Below are 24,350 nucleotides of genomic sequence, written 5' to 3' on the forward strand. Positions count from 1 at the left end.
GCTAACTTTGTAAATTTTCTGTTCCCTGCAGAAGCTCAGAGGGTCAGTTTCCTCTCCGTGTTAGGAAGTGTTTGCTGACTCTGCCAGGTGCTACACCTCACAGTCACCACTAGGAAAATGCTGATAGTGGATACAATCACAGAAATACTTTACCAGGTATTGTGCTTTCATGTAAATCTACTTGACAAGAGAGATGTAGGTCTGCTGCTCACTAACAAATACTAGTCTCCTAAGGATTCAGCAGATATTTTCCTCAGGCGCCACTCTTTCAGAGCCAATGGCATAAGTTTTATTATTACTATTATTATTTTTTAAGAAACAGTAGGTGCATCTTGGACCCAGCTAGCAATTCCAATTTGCACAAGGAGGATTTTATCTTCTCGCTTCCTCAAATGCACTGAATTCATGCTGAGGCAAGGCTCTAACACCACCTATTGGTGACAATGCCGGCTGCTTTGACCTTTGCAAAAGACAAGCTTTTCTTATGGCAGAACAGCTCTCCAGGAACATTTCACAGCTGAATTGAAACCTGTGCAAAAACGAGATGATGATACAATGAATCTTCCCACAGCCTGTAAATTTCCTCCCTGGGAGGTATCTTTCCATTTGCCTGGAAGGGAAGTGGTTGCTTTCTATCACAGCAGCAAATATCTCCCCAGATAGTGTTTGCTCCTGTCCTTTTTTTCTCCCACTCCCATTAACTGCATTTATGGACTAGTAATTTGTTTCTGCAATATATCACTTATATCATACTCCTGGCCTGTACACTGAAACAAGCTCCCTATTGGCAGATACCACGTTATTTTATTCCATATTCTTAGATATTCTCTATTTAAGAGGATTGAATAGCATTTCCCATCTATTAACCCATCCATGTCATTTATCTAAATCCTTCTGAAGTCTATAAGAATAGCTGGTTATTCACGGTTTGCTCCTGAATCTAATTGAAAAGTACACAAAAATTAGAAAGTGTGTTAAAATCATAGATTCATCAAATCATAAAAGCCTTAGAGTTGGAAGGGGCGTCTGAAAGCCATCTAGTGCAACTCCGCTGCAATGAACAGGGACACCACAGCTAGATCAGGTTGCTCAGGGCCTTATCCACCCTCACCCTGAAAGTCTCCAAGGATGGGACATCAACTACATCTCTGGGCAACCTGTTCCAGTGCCTCACCACCCTCACTGTAAAAGACTTTTTCCTTAAATCCTTATTCATCAGCCTGTTAAACAAAACTAAGTGTATTACAAAAACACTAAGGAATAAATAACAATCTTATTACCTCAATATTATTTTTCTCGTTTCAAATTCAAGGCTAATTTTTCTTCATTTTAAGGCTCATTTTTACACATTTTTATTCAGAGCCATATTCACTTCTAATTTTCCTATTCAATAGTTCATTGTCTCCTTAACTGATTTCCAGCATGAAAACCTTTCTAAATACTCACGGACTGCCTATTGGTAATGGTTAGTTCCAACTTCAGTCAGCATTTTCCTTTCCACTCATACAGCCAGCAAGTTTCACAAAGGATCCCTAGACAGCACATCAGTGAGATGCAATTGCCTCTTCTTGTTACAAAAGGAATTGTTAAATGCTATCTTCTCAACGATCCTTTTACGATTAAGTCAAATGAACTCCCATGCGTTCACCACTTTCCATGAGAAACTCAGAGATATGCAGTTTGTGTATGTGTAATGTGTAATGTGTATATCTTTCTAAAAAGAGAGATCTTAATGACAAAGACTGGGCATTCCCTCCTTATCTCATGTAAGTACTACAAAATTAGTGACAAAAAGAACATGCGGGCATTTATTCCATTATTTTAATGTTCTTGAGATTTCCTGCTGTCCAGGACCTATTTTCCTGTATTGTAAAACGTCAGATCCATTTCTAACATTCAGTGGAAATCCCTTCAGAGAAGATGGATCATGTAGGTATCAGTGATGTCAGTTAGACGTATAACTGTTCTATGCCATAAAGATCATCCTAATATTGACTCACAAAACTTCAGTATTTGTTGATAACATATAAACAGCTCTTGTTATTTCCAAATTGATGCTGTAAAAGTGTTTTCACCTTGTAAAAAGAGTACATTTAGTAGACTCATAAATTTATCGTGGAAACTGTTAATCTTGAACTGCCAGATGTAGTTGTCTACGCACTGAGCCCAAGATCATATTCTTGACTGATCACACTAGTATAGGAATACCCATGCTAATGGCTTGAACAATCTTTTTCTGGATTGGTAAAATTCTCTACATTGGTTAAGAACCAAAAAATAAATAAATAAATAAAAGCTCCATTATTTTGCAGGCAGTTTATTTCAGTTGCTACCCCTTGTGACGTGGTCCTTTGAGCCTGACTCTGCAGAAACAAGCGTAGCCTCATTTACTACAGGAAAGGAAGCAAGCACCCAGCTTAGGCAAGGATATAAGCTAAGTGTAGACAGAGCAGTGCAGGCAAGATTTGAACTATCCCAGAATGCTCCATATTTTGAGATGCTACCTTACATGTGAGCTCAGTCCTGGAGTCTGTGTCTGGAGTCTACTTAAATCAGAAGAATGGTGTAGCTTTGAAGAAGAAAAGACTCCCAGTTCTTCAAGGGACAAGAAGGTTTTAAGCTGTGGGTCACCTTCCCCATTAAAAAAACATGCAATTAGTTACAGTATAGAGTTGTGGATATCAATGTAGTTGGGAAAGATTGTTTTCTTTCCTTTTGGTTTAAAATGCATGGATTTAATTCAACACACAGTCATATCTTAATCATTTAAACAAATCTGAATTTCTTCATTGAATGAGCCTTTAATTCCTAGTACCATTTGTCTAATTCTAGGTCCTTCGACTCAACTTCTCTATTACTTTACATTACCTCCAATTACAAATTTCTTTAGTTCTATTTACAGCTTCCCTGCTTATGCATTAATATTAATGTTAATAAATACATTTATTTGCCATTCTTCCAGTCTTTATGTACTGTAAATTTTAATAAGTCTTCATGGCCTTTTTATAACAGGGAGTGCTATGACAAAAAAAATTGTACAGCGACTCTTCATTCATTAGGTGTTCATTCCATAACAGCAAATTAAGATTTTTTTAATCCATAAAGAAAATTATATTCATCAATACTCCATTAAATTTTAATCAGAAGGATTTCAAAAACAAATTGAATACCTCACAGAAACAGTGTCACAGCTGAGCAACAAATTTCAGCAACCAAATTTGTAATTCCTTCAATGAGTGAATTTAAGACAGCTTGAAGAAAAGTCATTACAAAATAGCACTTTCCATAAAGCTAGGTTGACTGTCAGACTGTTAACTGTTCTTATTCTTTGTTTTTAACTCAATCTCATATTGATCATTCTATTATTTCACCTCAAACTCAGACTACTTTGTAGGTCACCTGGATTATTCCATTTGTTTGTTTTGGCTTTTGTTTGCTTTTCTTTTAATGGTACTATTATATAGCACTCTTCAGTTCTTCAGAAATACTGTATAAACTCAGCATCACCTGCAAACCTTGGAACATAACCTTTTCACTCTTAAATTTTTTGTTTTAATTCTAATTTACAGTGCCAGTAAGCAATGCTTAATTTCACTCTTCCTAATAAAGAAGTGAGATAGCATTTTTCCCCATCTTCAAATGATATCAGCATGTTATTCTATTCAAATACAGAAAAATAATATACATGGAAGAAGTTTTCCTCTTCTCCCAAAGTACAAATCTCAGTACTGTTAAAAACTTCCACAGTGTTCTTAGCAAGAGAATTTTTAAACTTCCATAGCCCAAGAATGGGCATAACACTTGATGAATGTCTTATTTTTACATGCTTTCCTGATGTGGTGGCAACAGTGGTTGTGCTCTGTTTAATTATGTACCAGACTGTTTTCATGTGACAGATGGGCTAGATATAATCACAATAGGACACTACGAGAGTAGATGCTGCTTGTGTTTCCTTTTGAACACTTCATGGTATCACAGAAATTTTTAAAAACAATTGAAAGCCTTACATCTCAAACTGTCTAAGTTTGTCATCTTGCATAGTATTTGTCTGCTTAGTTTTTTATTTCGGGTATTTTAATTTGGTTTTAATAGATAACACATCAAAGCTGTTGAAGCTCACCGATAAGTAATTCAGTATTTATCATCTTTTCCCCTCCTAACTACATTCTGTAAGAACTAATGTTTTGTAATTAAAAGGAAAGAAGTGGAGATGGGGGGAAAAAGATAAGAAGGCAACAGACAACACTGTCAATTCTTTAATGCTTTTTAATTTGTAAGGTACGTACTTGTCATCCAATTTGCCTTTGTTATTTTTATTTAATTAACATTGTGCATGACATCTGTTTTAATTAGGCTGTTGATCATTTTTACTTTTTCCATTCATTTCTATCTAAAACTGAAAGAAAAAATAATTTGTACAGAATAATATTTTAGAGCAGCTTTTCTAAACAGAAGTAGATTTCACTTCAGATTCCAGACCTATCTAAGGAAATAAAAGGGTGGAAGCTTTAAATGATGTAAGCAATGTGGGCTTAAGAAGTATTAAAATCTATTAATATTTTATCAATTAGATAAGAATAGTAAACGTAACTTTAAAAATGCAAATTGCATAATTGGAGGTCTAAGCTGGAAACAGTTTTCTTGGTCTTTATTTGAATAAGCAAGTGAAAAGAGACATAATAAACAATTCCTCTCATTATCCTAGCCATAATGAGAAGTATATTCACAGTAAAAAGTCTTGTATTCAAACAAGCAAGGCAAAATATCCCAAGACAGAAAATATGCATTCCTAAGAAAATAGAGGGACTGGTGAAAGATATAGAATCAGAATTTTAATTTAAGCATTCTTTGTGAGAATAGACCAAAAACTCTGGGGACAATAAAATGCTCTTTATATGTCAGTGATACATTTTCAAAAAGTGTTTTGAGAAGTTCACATCTAATCATTTAAAAGCTCGTAATGACAATTCTGTACAGCAAATTGTTGACATCCCCAAAGAACCATTTGTTCTAAAAATTATTATCAATTTCTTCTAAAATTATTATGGTTTTCTTTGTTTCCTTGTTTTGTTATTAAAAATAAAAAGGATTTTTGAGTGCTGGAGCACAAGAGTAACTTTTACTTTTCTGATCAAAGTTAGGAAAAATGTACCATTGCCTTATTCAACAAATCAAAAATGTTTTAAATCTTTCTATAGAATAACATTAAGGTAAGGGATAAAGATGATCCTAAAAGTGGTGACTTCGTTTGGCAAGGGTATTGCTATACTTTTTCCCCATAACCTTTCCGTATTCTATTTTTAAATCAAAATCCAACACACAAAAAATCCCCAGGAGCAACTTGTCATCCTCAGTAGTAAATTACAGAATGCATTCAATAATGCTAAAGCAAGGTTGACACTATGTGCAAAAATATTAGAGAAAGAATAAGAAAGTAAAGGCAAATATAGAAGGAAAAAAAGAAAAGGAAATCCTTTAAGTCATTGAATTAAATTTCCTATGGGAATACATAGCTCTGAATTAAAAAATGAACACAAAATGTCACTTTGGGATCTTATTCTGCTTTGAAATGCATCATCCTTGTATACTTATAATGGAATTCCTTGTTTCTTAATAGGGAAAAATGAACAGGGTATACCAAGACTTTCTGGTTTAACCATATGCTGTATTATCTGGCCTAAATGTTTACCAGGGTGGCATGTCAGGCCAAAAACCTGGATCTGGTGTCCTCCTGTCTCCTTGGTCAAAGCCTAGCCGCCATCCCTCTGGGTAAAGCCCTGAAAGCACATTTCTCCTGGGTGCAGAGCCTCCTTGGTTCACCTTATTTAGGCCACAAAACTGATTCTGTCCTGGTGCACATCCCAGTAGGTGCATGGAGACATCCAGCAAACCCGTGGGACTCCACATTTCTTACCTTTTCTCTGGGTGAGTGGAAGTTTAATGCTTTGGTCAGATAAGTAAGTTAAATTACACGCAGGGAATCACAGGCTTATAAGACAGACAGTAATCACAGGCAATATGCCTTTCTAGAAAGCGAACATATTTTCTCCATGCCCAGAGCTGGGCTGCATTCATGTGCTTGCTCACCACCTTCAAGGCAGTCAAGGAATCAGCCATCCACTTTAGTCACCCTGGTGACTTCCTAGTACTGTGAGCATCTCTCCCCTATTCACATGCAAAGCATAACGACAAAGTGATAATTAAAAATATACAGGTACATTGTTTAGAAAGATAAAGGTTACAAGAAAATGTTAAAAATCAAAGTGGAACACATAATCATAGAATCATAGAATCATGGAATGGCCTGGGTTGAAACGGACCACAATGATCATCTAGTTTCAATCCCCCCTGCTATGTGCAGGGTCACCAACCACCAGACCAGGCTGCCCAGAGCCACATCCAGCCTGACCTTGAATACCTCCAGGAATAGGGCATCCACAACCTCTTTTGGCAACCTGTTCTTGTGTGTCACCACCCTCTGAGTGAAAAACTTCCTCCTAATATCTAAGCTAAACCTCCCCTGTCTCAGTTTAAGACCATTCCCCCTTATTCTATCCCTATCCACCCTCATAAACAGATGAAGAGGTGATGTCAGAAGATTATCCATCCCACTGAAGCAAGGCTGCCTTATCCTTTCTTATTACCAAAGGAGAGGCAATCCAGGGCTTCCTGCTGTTGCTACCTGCATTTCCTGGTATACATTTTATCTAGGAAATCAGTTTTTAGTTGCTACCAAACTGAAATCTCACACAGCATTAAGTTCTCAGGACTAAGCAGAACTTTATAATAAAGCAAATCTCTAATACCTTTTCATATTTACTAAACAATGAAATATAAATCCAGAATTAAGGGGTGTTTCTGAAAATAGTTTGAATGTGAATCAGAGGATATTTCAGCAGATCCATGGAGTAATTACAGGGTAGAAAGAACAAATAGACAGTAATAGAAAAGTAAGGCAGGCAATCATAGACAAACTGTTTACTTCCCTGCTGATGGATGAATAGAGCAAAGGATCACTCAGGCAGGTTTTTTATTTAACTTTCTGTTGGTAGTTTTATTCCTGATGTCAGGCTTAAAAGACAAGACCAGACTGACTATTTGGAATCAATACTGTCAATATTTTTAAAACCAAAGACCTCTGAAGTCTTTAACTATGTCTAAAATAGATGATAAGCATTTTGTTTCACTTATAGAAGAGAGTATGAGACACATAAACTGCCCTATAGACAAACTGAGCTGGGGCAACATCTTCCAGTTTTTAATCTAGTGTTTAAACAGTACCAAAGTAGTCGCCATTTATAAGGCTGTAATCAAGTGCCAGAACAGACATTCAGACAAGCTTCCCGGAAATCAGAAGTCTTGGAATCACTAAGCATAGAGGGACCACTGACAACTTGACACAGCTGTAAGAACCATGTCACTGCTTTTGATTAATAATGACCTCCTATTAGAGACAAAGTCTGACACATATAGTAGTTTTACGATTTTTATGCTAATTATGTAAATTATGTATTTCCCAAGAAAAAATCAAATATTCTTTTGGTTTTTTTTAGTTGAAAGATGAAATTTTCATGTTTGTTCTTTCAGGTTCATCTCCTGATGAACATTTAAGGTCCTACAACTACAAAAATGCTCAACTGCAGGACTACTTCATGTACTTCATGGAGAAACCTAGGAATAATCAACTTAGTCATTTAGCTTATATTCAGTAGAAAAAGATGTCTACTGAAGGCTGAAGACATCAGAGAAACATAAGATACAGTAAGTAGCCTAGGGCAGATGGACTGACAGCATGCTAATAAGCGAGGCAGAACTAGCCTAATTAACAGCCATTTCTTAAAAGATAATCCAAGAAAAAAAAAAATCTGCTTCTGCTTATTTCAGGAGTTGCTTTTTGTTTCTAATTTGAATTGTAGATTTCTAAATAAAAATTCTCAGAATAAAGGTATTACACTTTTAATAAAGAAATTTGCTAAATAAATTGGTTTGGTTTCATAACCCATCTCTCCTTATGTCACAAAATATTTTTAACTGTTTCTAATTTCTGTTAAGTGAGTCGGATAAATTAAGCACTATTTCAGCAGAAGTGCATTTGTACTTCTTTTGAGTCTTTTTAGCCTGACAAATAGACATATTTTGACTTAACATCTGTGATGACTCTGAGCAACTGATCCCAGTTTGAAGCTGGCCCTGCATTTAGCAGTAGTCTGGGCCAGCTGAGTTGCTCAGGTCCCTTCCAATCTAAAGTAATTCTATTCTAATAGACTGGCTACAAACCATCCCCATCTTCCTACTTTTACAGTTTAACTGACATTGATGGAACAAGATGGTAAAACATAATAGCACTCAGATCAAGCAAGCCTTACTTTGTGATGGCACATATACATGTAAAAATGCATTATTATCTGGTGTTTTTAAGAGGTATATAGAAAAAGGAATATGCCTTGGGGGAATTAAAACTCATGTGTTAATTTCTTTTCCATCAAAATTTCTGCTTGACCATGAAAACTAGCACTTCTGATGGAAATAAATAAAATAATTGATCAATTCTGAAATGAAATAAATTCTTGGTGGAGAGCAGAGTTTAGTATACATCTGGATTTCAGAAAGGAGCATAGAAACTCCTCTTTTGATATGGAGGCAAGTCTGCCTTTTGTGGAAGTGTACAAAATAAACAAAATGGTAACACAGAGGTGGCTATTGCCAATACTAGAGCCCAAAAATTTTGTCTCAGTGTACCTGATATTAATATTCTTCTAATTCGATTTTCCTAAGCCAGTCATTTTTGCTGCCTGAGAAACATATTGCTGTGCAACATCTGCCACTTGTAACTAAGTCTGTGTGTTCTAACTTCACCAAACCACTATAAACAGTGCTCTTTTTTTTTCTGGCAGGCAAAGTAATGAGGAAATATATATGTTGTTTCTAACAGATATTAGCAGCCCTATGCCTATTTATCTCTTCTTCATTTCATCTTCTGTGTTGAAATCCTTTCTTTAATCCTCTGATGAAATCTTGCTTATCCAAGATGAGCAGTTGCCTCTGAGTATACTCTGTACTATTTGTTCCAATACCAATGTTTCCATTACTTTACCAACTCTAATTCTCTATGAGATTAAAAGGACCACATTTCATTACTTAGGAATCAAAAAATATGTCTTGAAAGTTCATGATGATATTAGTTTGAAACACAGACAGAAATTCACAAACCTATTCAGAAAATTGCACAGATCTTTTTCACTTATCATTCCCCATATTTGTGAATTAAAGAATGTTCTCAGTTTTTAGTGCAAAAGAATAAAAGTTATCCAATGTTCCAAACATGTCAAACTACAGAAGGAAAAATGTTTAAGGAAAAAAAAAAGAAAAAAAACATTGAATTTGAGGGTTGGGCTGATGTAAATGGTATGTAATGAGTTGTCTTAAGAGAGCCTTGTACAGTGTATCTTACCATAAGGTGTTTGGAAAGCCGCATACAAAAAAGAACTGAAATCTGAATGCAATACTAGCGCAGTATCTTGCAAAGAAAAAGAAAAATGTAGTTTCAAAACACATTTATAGACCAAGAAACTCCCAGAAGAACTTATGTAATTATATAAGTTCTGGAACTACTTGAAAACCGGGCATATCAAAGTGTGCCTTTGGCCAAAATACATATTCTTCCAGCAGTAAAACTACATGCAAGAGGAGCAGAATGGGTGCTAATTAAAAACATTAAAAATGCTTATAATTCCTTTACTGTACAATGAGACTTTAAGGTTCACATCTCAAAAAGAAGAAAAAATTTCAACCTGACTTGGCACCAACTTGTATCTACAGAACTTGTATCTACAGTACTCAGAAGAATGTTTTTGGTGTTTAGATGGTGAAGTGCTGCTCACAGAGTTGGTCCAGTGCATTTGAGTTGCATCTGTTCTAGTTTTAAACTCATCTCATTTTTTGGTTCTCTCCCACATTTTTTCCAGAGTTCTGTCATTTCTATCCAGTTGTCTAAAACAGGATTTTCCCACCTATCTTTTCACCTGGAAAGCTGATCGTATTTCCCTATAAATTTTTGGCATTCTGCCAGTTTAGTCTCCCCTTCCACATGCACAATGTCTTTTGTTTTTTTTTTCTCTTTCACTTACAGACTAAAAGAAGCCACTGGATTTGAAATTTTGTGAATGTTATCATCATAAAATTAGTTCAGAGCTTAAAAAGTATGGCTGCTAAGGCAGACTTGTGCTTTCCAACTCTGAGAAACACTTTGAAATGCATATATTCTCATACATTCCAGCTGCTGTTTGTATACAAATTCTTTACATTTGTTTTCAACCTTCAAGCCTTTTCTTTCTCTCACTTCCACCACATTAAATTTTCTGTGTACATTTAGATTCTTTTTCAGACAAGCAATAAGCCACAACAGAGTGGAATTCTTGGCTGCTGATGCTTGCCAGAAGGTGTGAGGACGTGTGCAGCCAATGTACGGCTCAGTCTGATCCATTTTTGAAAAGAGATTTAGAAATTTAAACGGACAGTTCGAAATACAAACAATAGCTCAAGACTTTGGCATTACTATTAAAAAAAAAAAAAAAAAAAAAAAAAAAAGGAGGAAATCTTAAGGAAAGTAAGCTCTTATTATAAAATTGTCAAGTAAATGACCAAAAGAAATGGTAGCCATCAGAGAGGATCTGTACACAGTGACATTAAAGTGGAAACAGAATTAGCAAAAGTATCCATCAGCAATACTATATGACTCACTGAAAGACATTTAAAATCACTTCTGTGACTCACATGGGTAGAAAAGACAGAGCAAAAGGGGAAAAAACAGAGTGTGTGGTGGGACTGTCCATTATGCCAAGACAATGTGACTCTTCAGGATTGGCCTTTGTTACTGCTCTTAGGTGACAATTCTGTTGTGCAGCACAGATGGAGCAACATCACACGTCCTCTAAAATATTTTTTCCCAAGGTTACCATAAAAATCCTTTGAAGTACCACAAAGTCATTTGGTTTTAAAGAATACATGGTCTACAATTGCAGATATTTCCATTACAGCATCTTCGGAAGTCATTATTTCTCAGCAGCAGCGAACAATGAATGACTTTTTGCCATTGAAGCCACATAGCTCCATGAAGCACTATAGGGATGTGAGGGACACTGCAATGAAGGAAAAGTTTAGCAGTGATATTTTTATTTTCATTCATGCATGAGAAAAAGAGAAAAGAAAACAGAGAGGTAGAATTTCACATTCCCTTCCCATGAATGTGCAGAAGAACTGTGATGAAGACCACATCCACAGGCAATGGAGGAAGACCTAGAGAGGGAAGTAAGGAAAAAGAAATATTCACATAGATTTGTGCTCATATCTCCCTGTGTATATCCGGGTTCTTTTAACGTGAAGAAGGGAATAGCAGGAGCAATTTGTACATTCACACTTCTATGACAGTAATCAGGTTGATAAAAATGTTATACCCCGTCAATGCCATATCTTTTGATTTGCCATCCATGTTTTCATCAACACAGGATACAGACCATTGCTGTCAAAGTATAATGGACATTCAGGAGGGTATAACTTTGTACTGAGACAATATAGGAAATTCATATCCCCAAGGCAGTGTTCCAAAACATGGTCTATGACTATAATTTTATTAGAAATGCAATCCTACTTTATGTATATATATTTTTTAATTTCTGAAAAAAACATTTTTACATATTTACTTTCAGTGAAATATGCAGAACAGATGGAGTTCATGTTCAAGTAGGAACTAAGTTATTTGCTGTTTAATGGGGCCAAAAAGGAAAAGGAGCTTCTAGAATACAATTTTGTTGTGATATGCATTATCCTACATCAAACTGCAGGCTAAACATTCAGTTTTCCTGCCTGTTTTTTAACATTTTGCTCATTAACCTCAGTCAATCATTAACTAAGACTGCGTGTGGTTAAACAGAGCAAATGAAACAACAGAAATGCTTCCGTTTAATAGTTCCACTATTTCATTCCCATTACAAAGGTTTGATTAAAAAAAAAAAGTTTTCCAGTGACTCCCAACTTATTACAGAAGTCAAACCACCACAATGATTTATGCCTCGTTGTTGAAAGCAGGTTTACATTTTAAACAAACAAACTCATTCCCAGGATTGTTCTTGCTTAAAGACTTGATAACGGTCATTTAAAAATGGGATCACACAAACTGGAAACAGATCTATTTTTTAAAGAAAGATGAAAGTTCACAGTCTCAACAGATTAAAAACTATGATTAGTCATCCCTTTCAACAAATTATTACATTTAGAAACATGATAGCGTGACAAAAAATATCATTATACTACCACAGGTCCTCCTCACTAGGGCAGGACACAGGCCAGAGAATTGGCCTCGCAGCAGCATCAAAGAAAATCAGCCTCAAAGAGATCTCTGGAAGAAATCATCTGGTCCAATTCTGTGCCTGGCGGCACAAACAAGTGGGTGCTTTTCACTTCTGACAGCTACTTGTCCAGCCTGCTCTTGAACCACTCCTTGTGACAGAAATCCCACAACCTCCCTCAGGCAGCCTTTAACACTACGTGCAAGAAATGCTCTCTGGAAGTAAGAAACATAATGCACAAAAAATTTTGGTGTGCTGGGCCACCTACTCCAGCCAGGGAAAAGGGGAAAGTGGGAAAAAATTTAAGCCTATTTTTAGGATTCCGTGGTTTAGAGTCATATCCTACCAAGAGCTTTTACTACTGAACAGCACTCACATGAATAAAGCATGAGTTAACAATAAGTATTTAATTTCATACAACTGTGGTTAACTTCTACAAGCCTGTGATAACCTGAGGCATTCCTCCTCTAGGAAAACATTGCTGAGCCACTGGTACAACAGCAAAGGTAGTTGGTCTGAGAAACAGCCACCAGGAAGTGTAAAGAGAGCCAAAGTGGATCAAACACTCACCCAGGTCTTCATAGAAACTGCTCTTTGATGAGCTAAAAGAATGGATTAGGAAACCCGTTAAAAGTAGTGCCAAAGAACTGGGCCAGATAGAGACCACCCAAAAAGCAGCAAAGACTCTGAGAGCAGGGAGTGGTATTAGGAAGAACAATCTGGCATTTGCAGATAGTCCAAATCTTCAGACTGGGGCTGGAAATCACTGCCTATGCAGAAAAAGATAGAGGAAAAGTCAAGACAACACCTGTAAATCTGAAAGACAGAGGAAGAAAAGTCTATAAGAAGGTCCAGAAATTACATGCTTGTCTTAAAAGAGATTGCTAAATTAAGTACGAGGTTGAATAAGTTTATTTCAAAGTAATCTGAGTACATTTGTTAGACACTGACAAAAGAAAGTGAAGTCTGCGTCTACTGTATTATTTAGATGAATTATACTGCAAGAACTTCATCTAAAACCTTCTTGTGTGACATGCTTCTTTGAAACCACCTAAGGAGAAATAACAGTATCTAATCTGGACAATATCTGTTGAACCTCTTCTAAACTGCATGTAAGTGTAGCAGATACAAATTCTAAGCAATTAGAATTTTCTTATTTACAAAATAGAATCCCACAGAGTTCATATAACAAAAGAATTAAGATGGTGAAGGGAAAGTAGACTGACAACTATCCTGCTCATCCAATTAAAAAATGTTGTTCTAATTGTAACTTTCCAAATCAGTAGACTATTTAATAAAACTTGGGATAGCTCCAACAGTGTCATTTCTTAATTAATACAACGAAGACTAACTCTGAAAGAATTATGTTTTCATTTATCAGAATGTTTTCATACGATAGTCCCATTTCTGTTAAGTCTAGAGAAAAAAATATTTGGTAGATTTTCTATCAATCTGCTGAGTTACATGGAAGTCTTTCAAGTACTAAAATACACAGAAGAAGAACACAAAAACAAAGCACAGAAATTGTGTTAAAATGTTGTTGAGATTGAAAGCATTCTTAACTTTGAAGATTTCATTACTATCGCTACTATTTTACCATTACTCTTTGCAAGTAAATGTCATGGTCTGTATGATGTTGCTGTGATATTTGTCTGCTATTAACTGGAGATTCTGGTCAAACAAAGGAAGGAAATGTGGAGACCAATTTTCTTGTTTATATAGCTGTATTGATTTCATTAGACTTATGTCAGTGGAAAATATAGGTTTCTGTTAAGATAAAAAAAAAGAAGCCTTAGTATTAGCTTTTATTAAAACATCTTTTATCCCCAGCAGTAAAGAGAGTGACAGGATCCACTTCTACATCTAACAAATTACATAACTCAAACTTGGGTTTGCCAGTTCCATCTTCAGTCATTTTTTGTGTGTCTGTGAATCACATAGAAGGCTAGTAGGAACACTGTAAATCTTGAGTGTGAAATTATTTTTTGCTGTGATATAGAAATTTATGCCGCAGTTAAGCCTCTCTGTTTATCAGAGACCACATACAAAGGAAAGTGGTTCCAAAAAAAAAAAAAAAAAAAAAAGCTAATGATACACTCCCATATTTTTCCTCTATGCTTCAATTCATTAAGCAGTCCTGGGGAAAAATGGTGCAGTGGGAAATGCTCCGGTCTCTGTGTATGATGGGCCAGGGAATGTGAAAGGCGTACTTTGGAAAAAGGTGGACTGCATCTTGAGCTTGTGAATAGGTTGCTCAGAGTGATTTGTTCAGAGTAGTTCGCAGATGGGTTTTCATTTACAGAAGCAGGAAGGACAGAGCTTAAAGAATTCTCCAGAGCATACCAGGTTTACAAAGTTAAATAAGGGCTGGGCCAGCTGAAAATTGTACTGTTATTCTTGCTGTTGTTTAGAAATGATCATTGTAAAAACTGATCTTAGGCATTCTGTTTTAAATAAAAAGGATTTTTACAAATGAAACTGTATGTGAACCCACATAAATGGACAGCAGCTGTATTCAATTTCATTTGCTCCTAAATTCTCAATTCCCATTTAGAGAAACTGCCCTTTTGAAGATGATGGGCAATTTTTTTCAGCGATAGCTGTCACTTGGATCTGTTCCTAAGCTCAAACTGGGAGTTATGCTTCATTACACTGGCTGTGTTCATGATGAGGATCATCTGTGGCTTGAAACAGAAGTGAGAACAAAGATAATTCATTCGAAAGATGGTCACTAGAAGTTCCAGTCTTACATTAATATTCCAGCAAAGTTCTTCAACACCACTTTATGATTTTAAATACCTTTATTACTGTTTATCTGCTTTCCACAGAATTTGCCTGGCTACAAAAATAACAGAAAAGAGCCAAGTACATTTGTAGTACTAACTTCTACAATTCTGTAACAGAAGACTTCAGCTTTATCTCTGAAAGTCAGATCATAGTTGTACAACTCATCCATTGCTGCTATTCTTTCCAGTTTAAAAGCTGCTGGAATAACTCTGCCCCCAGGAACACAGTGCTGTGACCAGTTATTCCAGATACAACATCTGTTGCTGCATGCGGCTGCCAGGCAATAGCATGTTGGCTGCAACATTTTCCACGTCATGAAATTATTGCTCAGTCCACTGATTTCCAGACCAGTGTCAGAGTTGGCGTTCCCGGCCACTTTCCCCATAAAGAGACCCAGGTATTCCTTTGAAGAATCTGACTGCCACTTTTCAAGTCACTGATGAGAAAATAAAAAAAAGCACCTTTTGTCAGTGGTGCTTATCAGTTGGATGAAGAGTGTCTTAGTAGCTTTAGGAATTGCTTTTCAAGAAAGGAGACAGGTGCAATTAAACTCTTTTAAAGCCTTATTATTTCTTAAATGAAAACCTGATCATGTGGCTGCTTGAGTTGATGTTTCAGCCCACTCTCCATGTAGCATCTTCAGAATCTCTGTCTGCTAATAAAAACCCACTCACTTAACAGGAAAGGAAGTTTGGAAATAGCCTTTGAAAATATGGTTTAAAGAACATTGCTTTTACTCTGTACTCACACTTGAAACAGAGGAGTGCAGAAAAACATACCTCTGGATGTAGATATATGTTTTTAGATGTAGAACTGTTACTATGGGCAGAAATTGCAAGTGGTTTGGGCTGAAATAAATCCCCTCTTTCCAGGGTGAGTAAAAGCTGAAAGAAACCAAAGGTCTACAATATAGTAGTAGAAGCAATGGATGGTTTGCAGGACCACTTATTAATAATAGAATTTTAAATAAGCATAGAAAAAGTTACAAAGAAAGTCAATTCTTTTATAAAGGCTGTCATAAGAACTCTTACTAAAACAATCCACTGCCAAAGCAGGTTAAGATCATTAAAACACTCTTCTGTAATAGTAAGTACACATTTATTATCTATCATCCATCTTCTTCATATTAATGGAAATGAAACATGTAGCTAGTTCCAATCCCCCCTGCCATAGACAGGGTTGCCAGCTGCTAGATCAGGCTCCCCAGGATTCCATCCAGCGTGGCCTTGAACACCCTCAAAGAGGGGGCATACACAACCTTTCTGGGCAGCCTGTGCCAGTGCCTCACCACCCTCTGTGTAAAAAATGTCTTCCAAACTTCTAACCTAAATTTCTTCTCTTTTAGTTTAAAGCCATTCCTCCTTGTTCTATCACTATCAGACAGTGTAAAATGTTGGTCTTCCTCCTTCTTGTAAGCTCCTTTTGATCTTCCTGGAGTCTTCTCCTCCAAACTAAACAGGCCCAATTCCCTCATGCTTTCTTCACAGAAGAGGTGCTTCAGTTCTCTGATCATCTTCATGGCCCTCCCCTAGACCTGCTTCAACAGCTCCATATCCACCTTTCTGTACTGGGGTTCCCAGGCTTGAACACAGTACTCCAGATGGGGCCTCACAAGTGCAGAGTAGAGGGGGACAATCATCTGCGTTGCACTGCTAGCTACCCCTCTTCTGATGCAATCCAGGATACTGTTGGCCTTCCAGATTGCAAGAGTAATCTGTTTTGAAATCTATGTCTAACCTTTCTCTTCATTCCTCATTTGTCACTGGTATGAATATACACACCGCATTTGCAACTACAGCAGTTGCAGGTGAATCCAAGTCTGCTTGAATTTACCTATCTTGAATATCAGCAACATAAAACTGTGGACAGTAAAGACTCTGCAAGTTCTTTGAATTCCAATCTCAATTTCAATCTGGAAGGGGAAAATTTTTTATCCAATATTAATAATTATGGAAAAAAAACAAAGCTAATCAATTAGCTCTGGACATACAGGACACTTTTTCTTCCGTTGGAATCTTTTCAGCTGTCACAGGGTCATGTCTGACCCCTGATCTCATTACATATGAGCAGTGAAATCTCTGGTGTTCCAGCTGGTACATTCCACATCCATTCTCTAGTTAGTCATGGAAATTTATGCATAGTTTACTTTCCCTACCTTCATTAATCACAGGCATATTTAACAACAACAACAAAAACTAAGACATTTTTAAAAATCCACTAAAATTGATTTTCCCTCATTCTATAAAACCAAAGGCAAATATGTGTCAAGCAACTCTTTGATAGGAATTCAATTCATGCCACATTCTGTTTTCATTTACACACAACACGGGCTCCAGATACACTAAGAAAGCCCAAGGCAATATGAAAGTGTCTGAGGTCAAAAGTACTATTTGCAAATAAACAGCAACAAATACACTTCCTGCCCTTAAAGAGATATAAATGTTTTGAGATTTCGATTCAGTGGTATGCTGTCTTCCAACTTTTATCTCCTACTTTGAAAACTAGCAACAAATGGCAAAATACAAATGTCACCAGCACTGCAAAGAGAATGGCAGTATTGGGATTTCACTCTTCTCTGCACTCTCAAGGTATAGCAGGCGGATAAAAAGGCCACTGAGGAGGACAGGGGATCCAATAGATCACTCTCTTCTTTGTTTCTAACTCCTTGAAAAAATCACCTATTACATAACTCAAAGAGAAAAAATTGGTCACAATTCCTTCCAAAGCATCTGGAAACATCTTGGAAGCGAAATAGGGCAGAGAAGTCTTAAGCAACGGAAATTAAAAGGACAGGAGAGACATTGTATCTGCTTTTCTTCATTACTTATGGAATAATTTATTTTCTATTGCTTACATAATGCAAAAAGAAAAAACAACAGATACAGAAATGGACTTCTATCTTCAGGCCTTCCATCTTCTAAATAAGGGTTTCCAACATCTGGTCCAGAAGGTGGATCTGACCCAGAAAGCATCGTTGAAGAACTGCATACTGAGCAACTAAGTATGTTGTTTAGCTTGGGACGGGAGATGGAAATGAAAGTGTGTCTGAACTGATTGGCAGGGAAACACCAAGATAACTATCTTTGGCACTAGTGACAGACAACTCTTTCTGTCCAACTCTGAATATGAACATCACTAGTGATTACATATCAACCTCTTGAAAAAGCCATCACTCTGGCAGGATGAAAAGTAGCTCTCTTGAAATAACATTCAACTCAGATGCCATGGCTCTCTAGAGGAATATTCAATTAGTGTCTCAAAATTCTGCATGTAGTCCCCCTCAGCTCCAATTTTTATTATGCTTATCAGAACAGACTAGCATGAAATAGTGAAGTATACATAAAATTAAAAATAGGTGGGGGGGGGGGCTAGGGGGGGAGGGGAGGGAAGAAGGTGGAGAGGAAAAAAGAAAGAAAAAAGAAAAAAAGAAAAAAAAAGAAAAGATAAAGAAGAAAGAAAAAGTACAGAAATTCAATAAGACATCTTGGCTATTCATCTAGAAGGAATATAATTTCATCACTGAGTTCAGAAAATTTGCTTTAAAATTCGAAGAAAGGAAGGCATTTCATACATAGGAAATCAGCTTGGTGGCTTAATACAAAGAAACATTGGAAGATACTTTTCAGTGAATGGTCCTTCATAGTCAACATACCATTTTTCTTTCTGATGGAATATTCTAAATTTGCCTAAGAAGAGGAACTAATAGACAAAGACTTAAACTAATAGACAAGACTTGACTGGATGCGAAAGTGGTAAATTCACGCAGTGAATTACTGTAATAGCAGTATCATTGCAAATTTTGTTCTCAGAATATGAAAACAAGATTGTGAAATTCCCCATATGTGGCATACACAGAAAAGCTGGTGTAATGAAACCAAAATATCAACCATGTTTTTCTGTTGTGCTATAAAACAAGACCACAGCATTGAAAGGCAAATAAAGGAAGTCACATTAGTCTTTGAGGATCAATATCTACTGATGCCAACCACATGAAAGGGCAGTATTCCTGCAAATTTACCATCAGAATATTTCTGGAAGGAATAAGGGGGATGTTAGTCCTACAGTGCATGGATAACCCTGTTGCCAGTTACAGTAGACCTGATCAGGAAGGAGTGCATAGACTGGAATATGATTTCCACTGACCAGATCCATACTACGCATCTCAGCCCCCAAAATTTGCCTGGGATCTGCTCTCCTAAAGTGCTGGTCAACTCTGAACTCCAACAAAGTTGATTCTACTACTGACGAGAAATACAAGCCAAACAAGCAAAAAACCTCAGCTATTTCCCTCCCCATAAATGTGTACTGATTTTTTATACAACTTTTAATGCAAATGCGTGAATTTTAGTTTTTGAGAATGCAGTGGTAATGCTGCTTCAATACTCCACCTAGATGAAGTGACAAGTACAAAAATTGCTTTTTGAAAAATTTATCACTTAACATTTGCATTTTTAAACTGATACATAAAGTGTTATACAAACTATCATTAGAAATCTCTTGGGTTTTTTTTATCCTGTCAGCACCTCTTTCCAGCAAAGTACTAGCAAAACTTTCAGCCACTGTTCACGACATTAACAAGAACATAACAACTGAATTTGCAGTAAAATAATAAAATTGGAGGAGCTTTCAGTTAAACTGTATAACTGCCCCAAGAAACAATTGGGGCTGAGCATATTGAGATTACACCTCTGATCAGAAAATTCACCTTTGGGGCAGCAGGCACGGACATGAAGAGCAGTCCTCAGATATTTCTTGTGTAACTAGATTTATACTGCTGACTAGAGAGTCTATAAATCAGTTTCTCCATAAAGTCATTGATGCCAAATACAAATATTTTTCTTATAAACCCATTCTTGATCTTCTCATATTAGTATTGGACTTCTTAGCTACATTGTTGCTAAAATAAGTTGCTCTTTTTTTCCTACAGAATTTGCCAAACCCACTGCTGGAATGCATCTGTATTATCCTCTTACTAGCAGAATTCCTGTAACATTCCCATTGACCTAATTGCAGTTTTTGGCCTGAAAAGATGACACGTTTGTGTGAATCTGGTAAAGCTGTTTAAGCGGGGACACAAGAAATGAAGTGCCCATGTGACCCCTTTCATCAAGATCCAGACTGAATCCCCTTAGGAATGTGATGGCATTTCTTCTTGCTTTTCTCTAAAATCCTATTCTAAGCTTCTTTAAAGAAAAAAACCTCCAAAATCTGACAGAAATAGCCCAGAAACTTAAGTAAAGACAGCTGGAAAGATGAAAGAGTGATAATGTTTAGATGCAAACCAAGTGATGTGTTCCAGCAACTGGCGGGGGCTAAATTTTGTCCCAGAAATGTATGCCATTTAATCTGCCATTAAAGGCTACAGTGTTAGTGGGGAAATCTTAGATACCACAACACAATTACATTGTTTTAAGTCTCTGGACAGCATTATCTCCACTTGGAGTAAAACTGTTTTGGTATTTATACTCTTCAGCGTGATACTTGTTACAGCAAATATTCTTCCTCATAGTAGGAGAAGAAAAACATTACAGGACACAACAAATTGTTTAGCAACAGTTTAAAGCCTTGATAGAAACTGCACACCACTAGTAGGTGAGCAGTTCAAATGCAACAATGTTACATGAAAAAAAAAAGCATGCAGTCTTGCATTTTGTGTTAGATTCAAAATGCACTTTATAGAGTCTCCATACCAATGTGACTCCTACTTTTTTCCCTTGCCGCTAAAAAGTGGGCAAAGTCCCACCTTATGGCAGAGGCAGTTCCTTTGACTTGTGACATTTAATGTCTTCCAATCTGCCAAAAACCCCATTTAGAGTTTTCCCATGACTCTCAGTTAAAACAACTAATTAATGGTTAAAAATTAAAGATCCTAAATTATGGTTGGACTCGATGATCTCAAAGATCTTTTCCAACCTAAATGATTCTATTATCTTACAAAACTGTAAGATGCATAGATGATTGTGTCTCTGCTCTATCTACATGCTGTGTTTCCAACATATTTCCGGACTTGATATAAACTCTTAATTTCCTAAAGCTCCAGTCGCCACAGTAGCTTCCTTACCTGCACAGACCTTCCCGTCGTAGACCTCACACACCCAGTCTTGGCACTCGCATAGCGGCCCATAGTATTTGCCAGCCTCCGTCACTTGGCAGATGCAGACCCCGCAGTCACACCTGCCCCTGCCACTGCACAGTGGGCCCCCTGGGACGCGGCACTGGAGCTCTGCCTCAGCACGGGGCAGGAGACACAAAACAGGGCTGCCCAAGGAGCTCCTGAGAAGGACAGCCAAGAGAAGAAGCTGTGGTCAGAGTCAGGTGCTAATCAGCAAACCACCCCGCTGCCACAGCTTCAGCCATTCCCCACAATATTGTTTTTAATGCCAAAGCTTTGTTTATGCTTTCAAAAAGTCCTGAAATGACTTGTTTTTAACCCTTTTATCAGAAATATCCTTGTTATCTGCAGGAATGCTTATGTTGTATATTAATTACCATGTTAAACTGCATTAGGCTAATCTCTTTCACACCTACCTGGTATGTATGCATATGTATCTGCACATATATATAATACTACATGTATAATTTGATCTTCTGTTATAAAGCATTTTGGTCTCAATTATTCCAAAAACTTTACAAAAGACAGAACTTCTAAGCAGCAAAACCAGAACAATCAGAATATCCAAAAGCAATTTATGGTTGATTCTACTAGAGTTATATTTGTGAAAGTAATCATCTTGCAGTCTTCTGGTTGTCAGAGATAGGGGATCTATGTTTTCATCAGAACAGAAAACAGCAGTAATCACTGATTTCCATGTACCAATTGTGGCTGTGATTTCCATACAAAGTGGCTGTGATTTTATTAAATTCAGGAAAAAACACATGCAAGATCTGAGGATTTGCTGTTCTGCCATGCAGTTCTGCCATGCAGTGGAGCTAAGGACTTGCAGGACATACACAAGGTGAATCAGATGCTACCTCACCAGAATCAGTATTGCAGGAAACAGAACAAAGAACAAAGCCAAGTGACCAGTGCCAAAAACAGGTGTTCACCATGCTAGGGAATGCTGACGACTAAGGTTGGTATTATCCACACTCCTCAGACACTAGATGTTACAGGTTTAGAATAGAAGAGCTGCTGACTATAAGCATAGGCAGGTGCTGGCCCTGATGGAGGCAAAGACCTAAAGGAAAATAAGGTTCATCGCTGCTACATTGAGACAGTGGAGCACACACATAGTTCAGGTCATGCTCCCACTCCATTCAGCAGCAGAATTTGAAGGTTTGGGCATAAGCAGCCATCCCTGTCCAACTTTTCCCTCTTCAATGCATGAAAGTTCTCCATCTCAAGACACAATACCTCACACCTGCTCAACACTGCTTTCTCCATATCTAGACCTCCATCACTCATCCCTTAAGGTGGGTGATAATCCCCCAGGATCACTTCCCCCGTGCACTTACCGTAGGGCTGGGAGGGTGGCAGGCCGCAGACTGGGCAGGGAGCCCACCGACACCATCAGCAGCACCAGTCCCAGCAGCCCCTGTGCATGCATTGTGCCGGCCGTGCTCCTGCTGCCTCCCTTGGATAGATGGACAGACAACGGATGGACAGACGGATGGACGGACAGAGCCGCTGGGCGTGTGGAGAGCTGTGAGTTGGACAAGCCCAGCTCCAGGGCTGCTCCCCCCGCGCTGCAGTGGCGGTGATTAGCTGCCTGGGAGCGGGATTTGGGCAGCGCTCTGGGAGGGAGGCCGGTGCCAAACCCTGAAGTTTACAGTCTAGGCAGGGGAGTAATTAGAAACAGTTGCGCAGCCAGATGGTTTATTTTGATGTTTTAAAAGTGGCCCGCACACAGATGTGAGTGAACTGTCTCAGTCTCAAAGTGCAGGCACCGTAAATATTTGAGGTATGTGTATCCCCACATCCTTTGATGGATGGCTGTTTGGGATGTGCCCTGTAAGGCAGTAGGGAAAGCTGTATGGCAGAGGGGTTAGGACCGATGCCTCCCTGCAGCCCTATTCTGTGAGGCAGTGCAGCAGATCCAGGTCACAGGCTGGCACCAGGCTGGGTGAGCGCCGATGTATAAACATCAGCAGTGAACTGATGCCCAGCAGCTCATTAACACACATAGCACAGTGCTTCAGAGCATCAGCATGAGAGTTTAGAAGTGGCTTAAAACTAACCTAAAAGATGAGAGATACATACCAAATGAGTAAAATTTGGCAGGAATGACCATGTGCATTTCTTCAGAACTGAGAGTTCAAAACGTCTCTCCTGTGAGGAGGGGCCAAGAACTGGGATTGCTCAGTCTGGTGAAGGGGGAGGCTCAGGGAGATCTCATCAATGCCTATAAGTACCTGAAGAAAGGGTGCACAGAGGATGCAGCCAGGTTCTTTTCGGTGGTGCCCTGTGCCAAGACAAGAGGCTGTGGGCAAAAACTGCAGCCCAGGAGGCTCCCTCTGAACACCAGGAGCAGTGCTGCACTGTGCGTGTGCCGGAGCACTGGCACAGGCTGCCCAGAAACTGTTGGGTCTCCTCCCTGGAGCTCTCCAGAAGCTGCCTGGTCATGGCAGGGTCTGGAGCTGTTTGGTGCAGAGCTTCCTGCCAGCCTCAGACACCCTGTGAGTCCATGGTTGACCTGGAGAATTGCTGACTGTCTGATTCATACCTGTAGTGAAAAGCTCATAAAAAAGAAAACAAACTTCCACCACCTAAGATGGTACAGCATAGTTGTCCTTACCTATACAACCACATGAGCAGTTTTGAAGCATTTTGTAGAAGATTTAATTGGTTCCAGAGGGTGTTTTGTAGGCCAAATTCTTCAGTAGCTTTCAAAAAACGAATAACTTTTGTTTTATTCTTATGTTATGTATCTGGAATAGCACAGATTATACTGTTCTAGAAAATTTTAAAATTATGTTAAAAATCTTACAGATACTGCCTTTTCCAAAAGTGTAGTTGGGTTTAACATATTGAACTCAAGTATACAGTTCCCAGAATTCCTGCTAACATAAGTAGTTCTGCCAGCAATCCTTCTGTGAACAGTAAGTCAATCAATTGACTTGGCTCTATTGGTTTTATAGATGCCAAAGAACCTTTTTAAGTCCAGTTTGAGGCCTATAACGTCTAATTTTCAGAATAGCACCCTTTCAATTTGAAATATGCACTTTCATTGAAACACAAAAGAATAGACAGGAAGAAAATCTGTTCTGTCATAATGTACG

General features: G+C 37.8%; 1 protein-coding gene across 1 annotated transcript in view; it reads right to left on the minus strand.

Moving 5' to 3' along the window:
• The window catches only part of ITGBL1 (integrin subunit beta like 1), a 134,570-nt gene extending 111,742 nt beyond the window's left edge, over window positions 1–22,828 (minus strand). Inside the window, exons 1-2 of the mRNA XM_085215545.1 lie at window positions 22,587–22,828; window positions 21,193–21,404 (exon numbers count right to left, since the gene is read on the minus strand). Of these exons, the coding sequence (XP_085071671.1) occupies window positions 21,193–21,404; window positions 22,587–22,678 (304 nt within the window). The 5' untranslated portion in view covers window positions 22,679–22,828. The remainder of the gene's footprint in view (window positions 1–21,192; window positions 21,405–22,586) is intronic.
• Between the last annotated feature and the right edge of the window lie 1,522 nt (window positions 22,829–24,350).

Source organism: Meleagris gallopavo, chromosome 1 (genome assembly GCF_905368555.1).
Source record: "Meleagris gallopavo chromosome 1, MGAL_WU_HG_1.1, whole genome shotgun sequence".
NCBI lineage: Eukaryota > Metazoa > Chordata > Aves > Galliformes > Phasianidae > Meleagris > Meleagris gallopavo.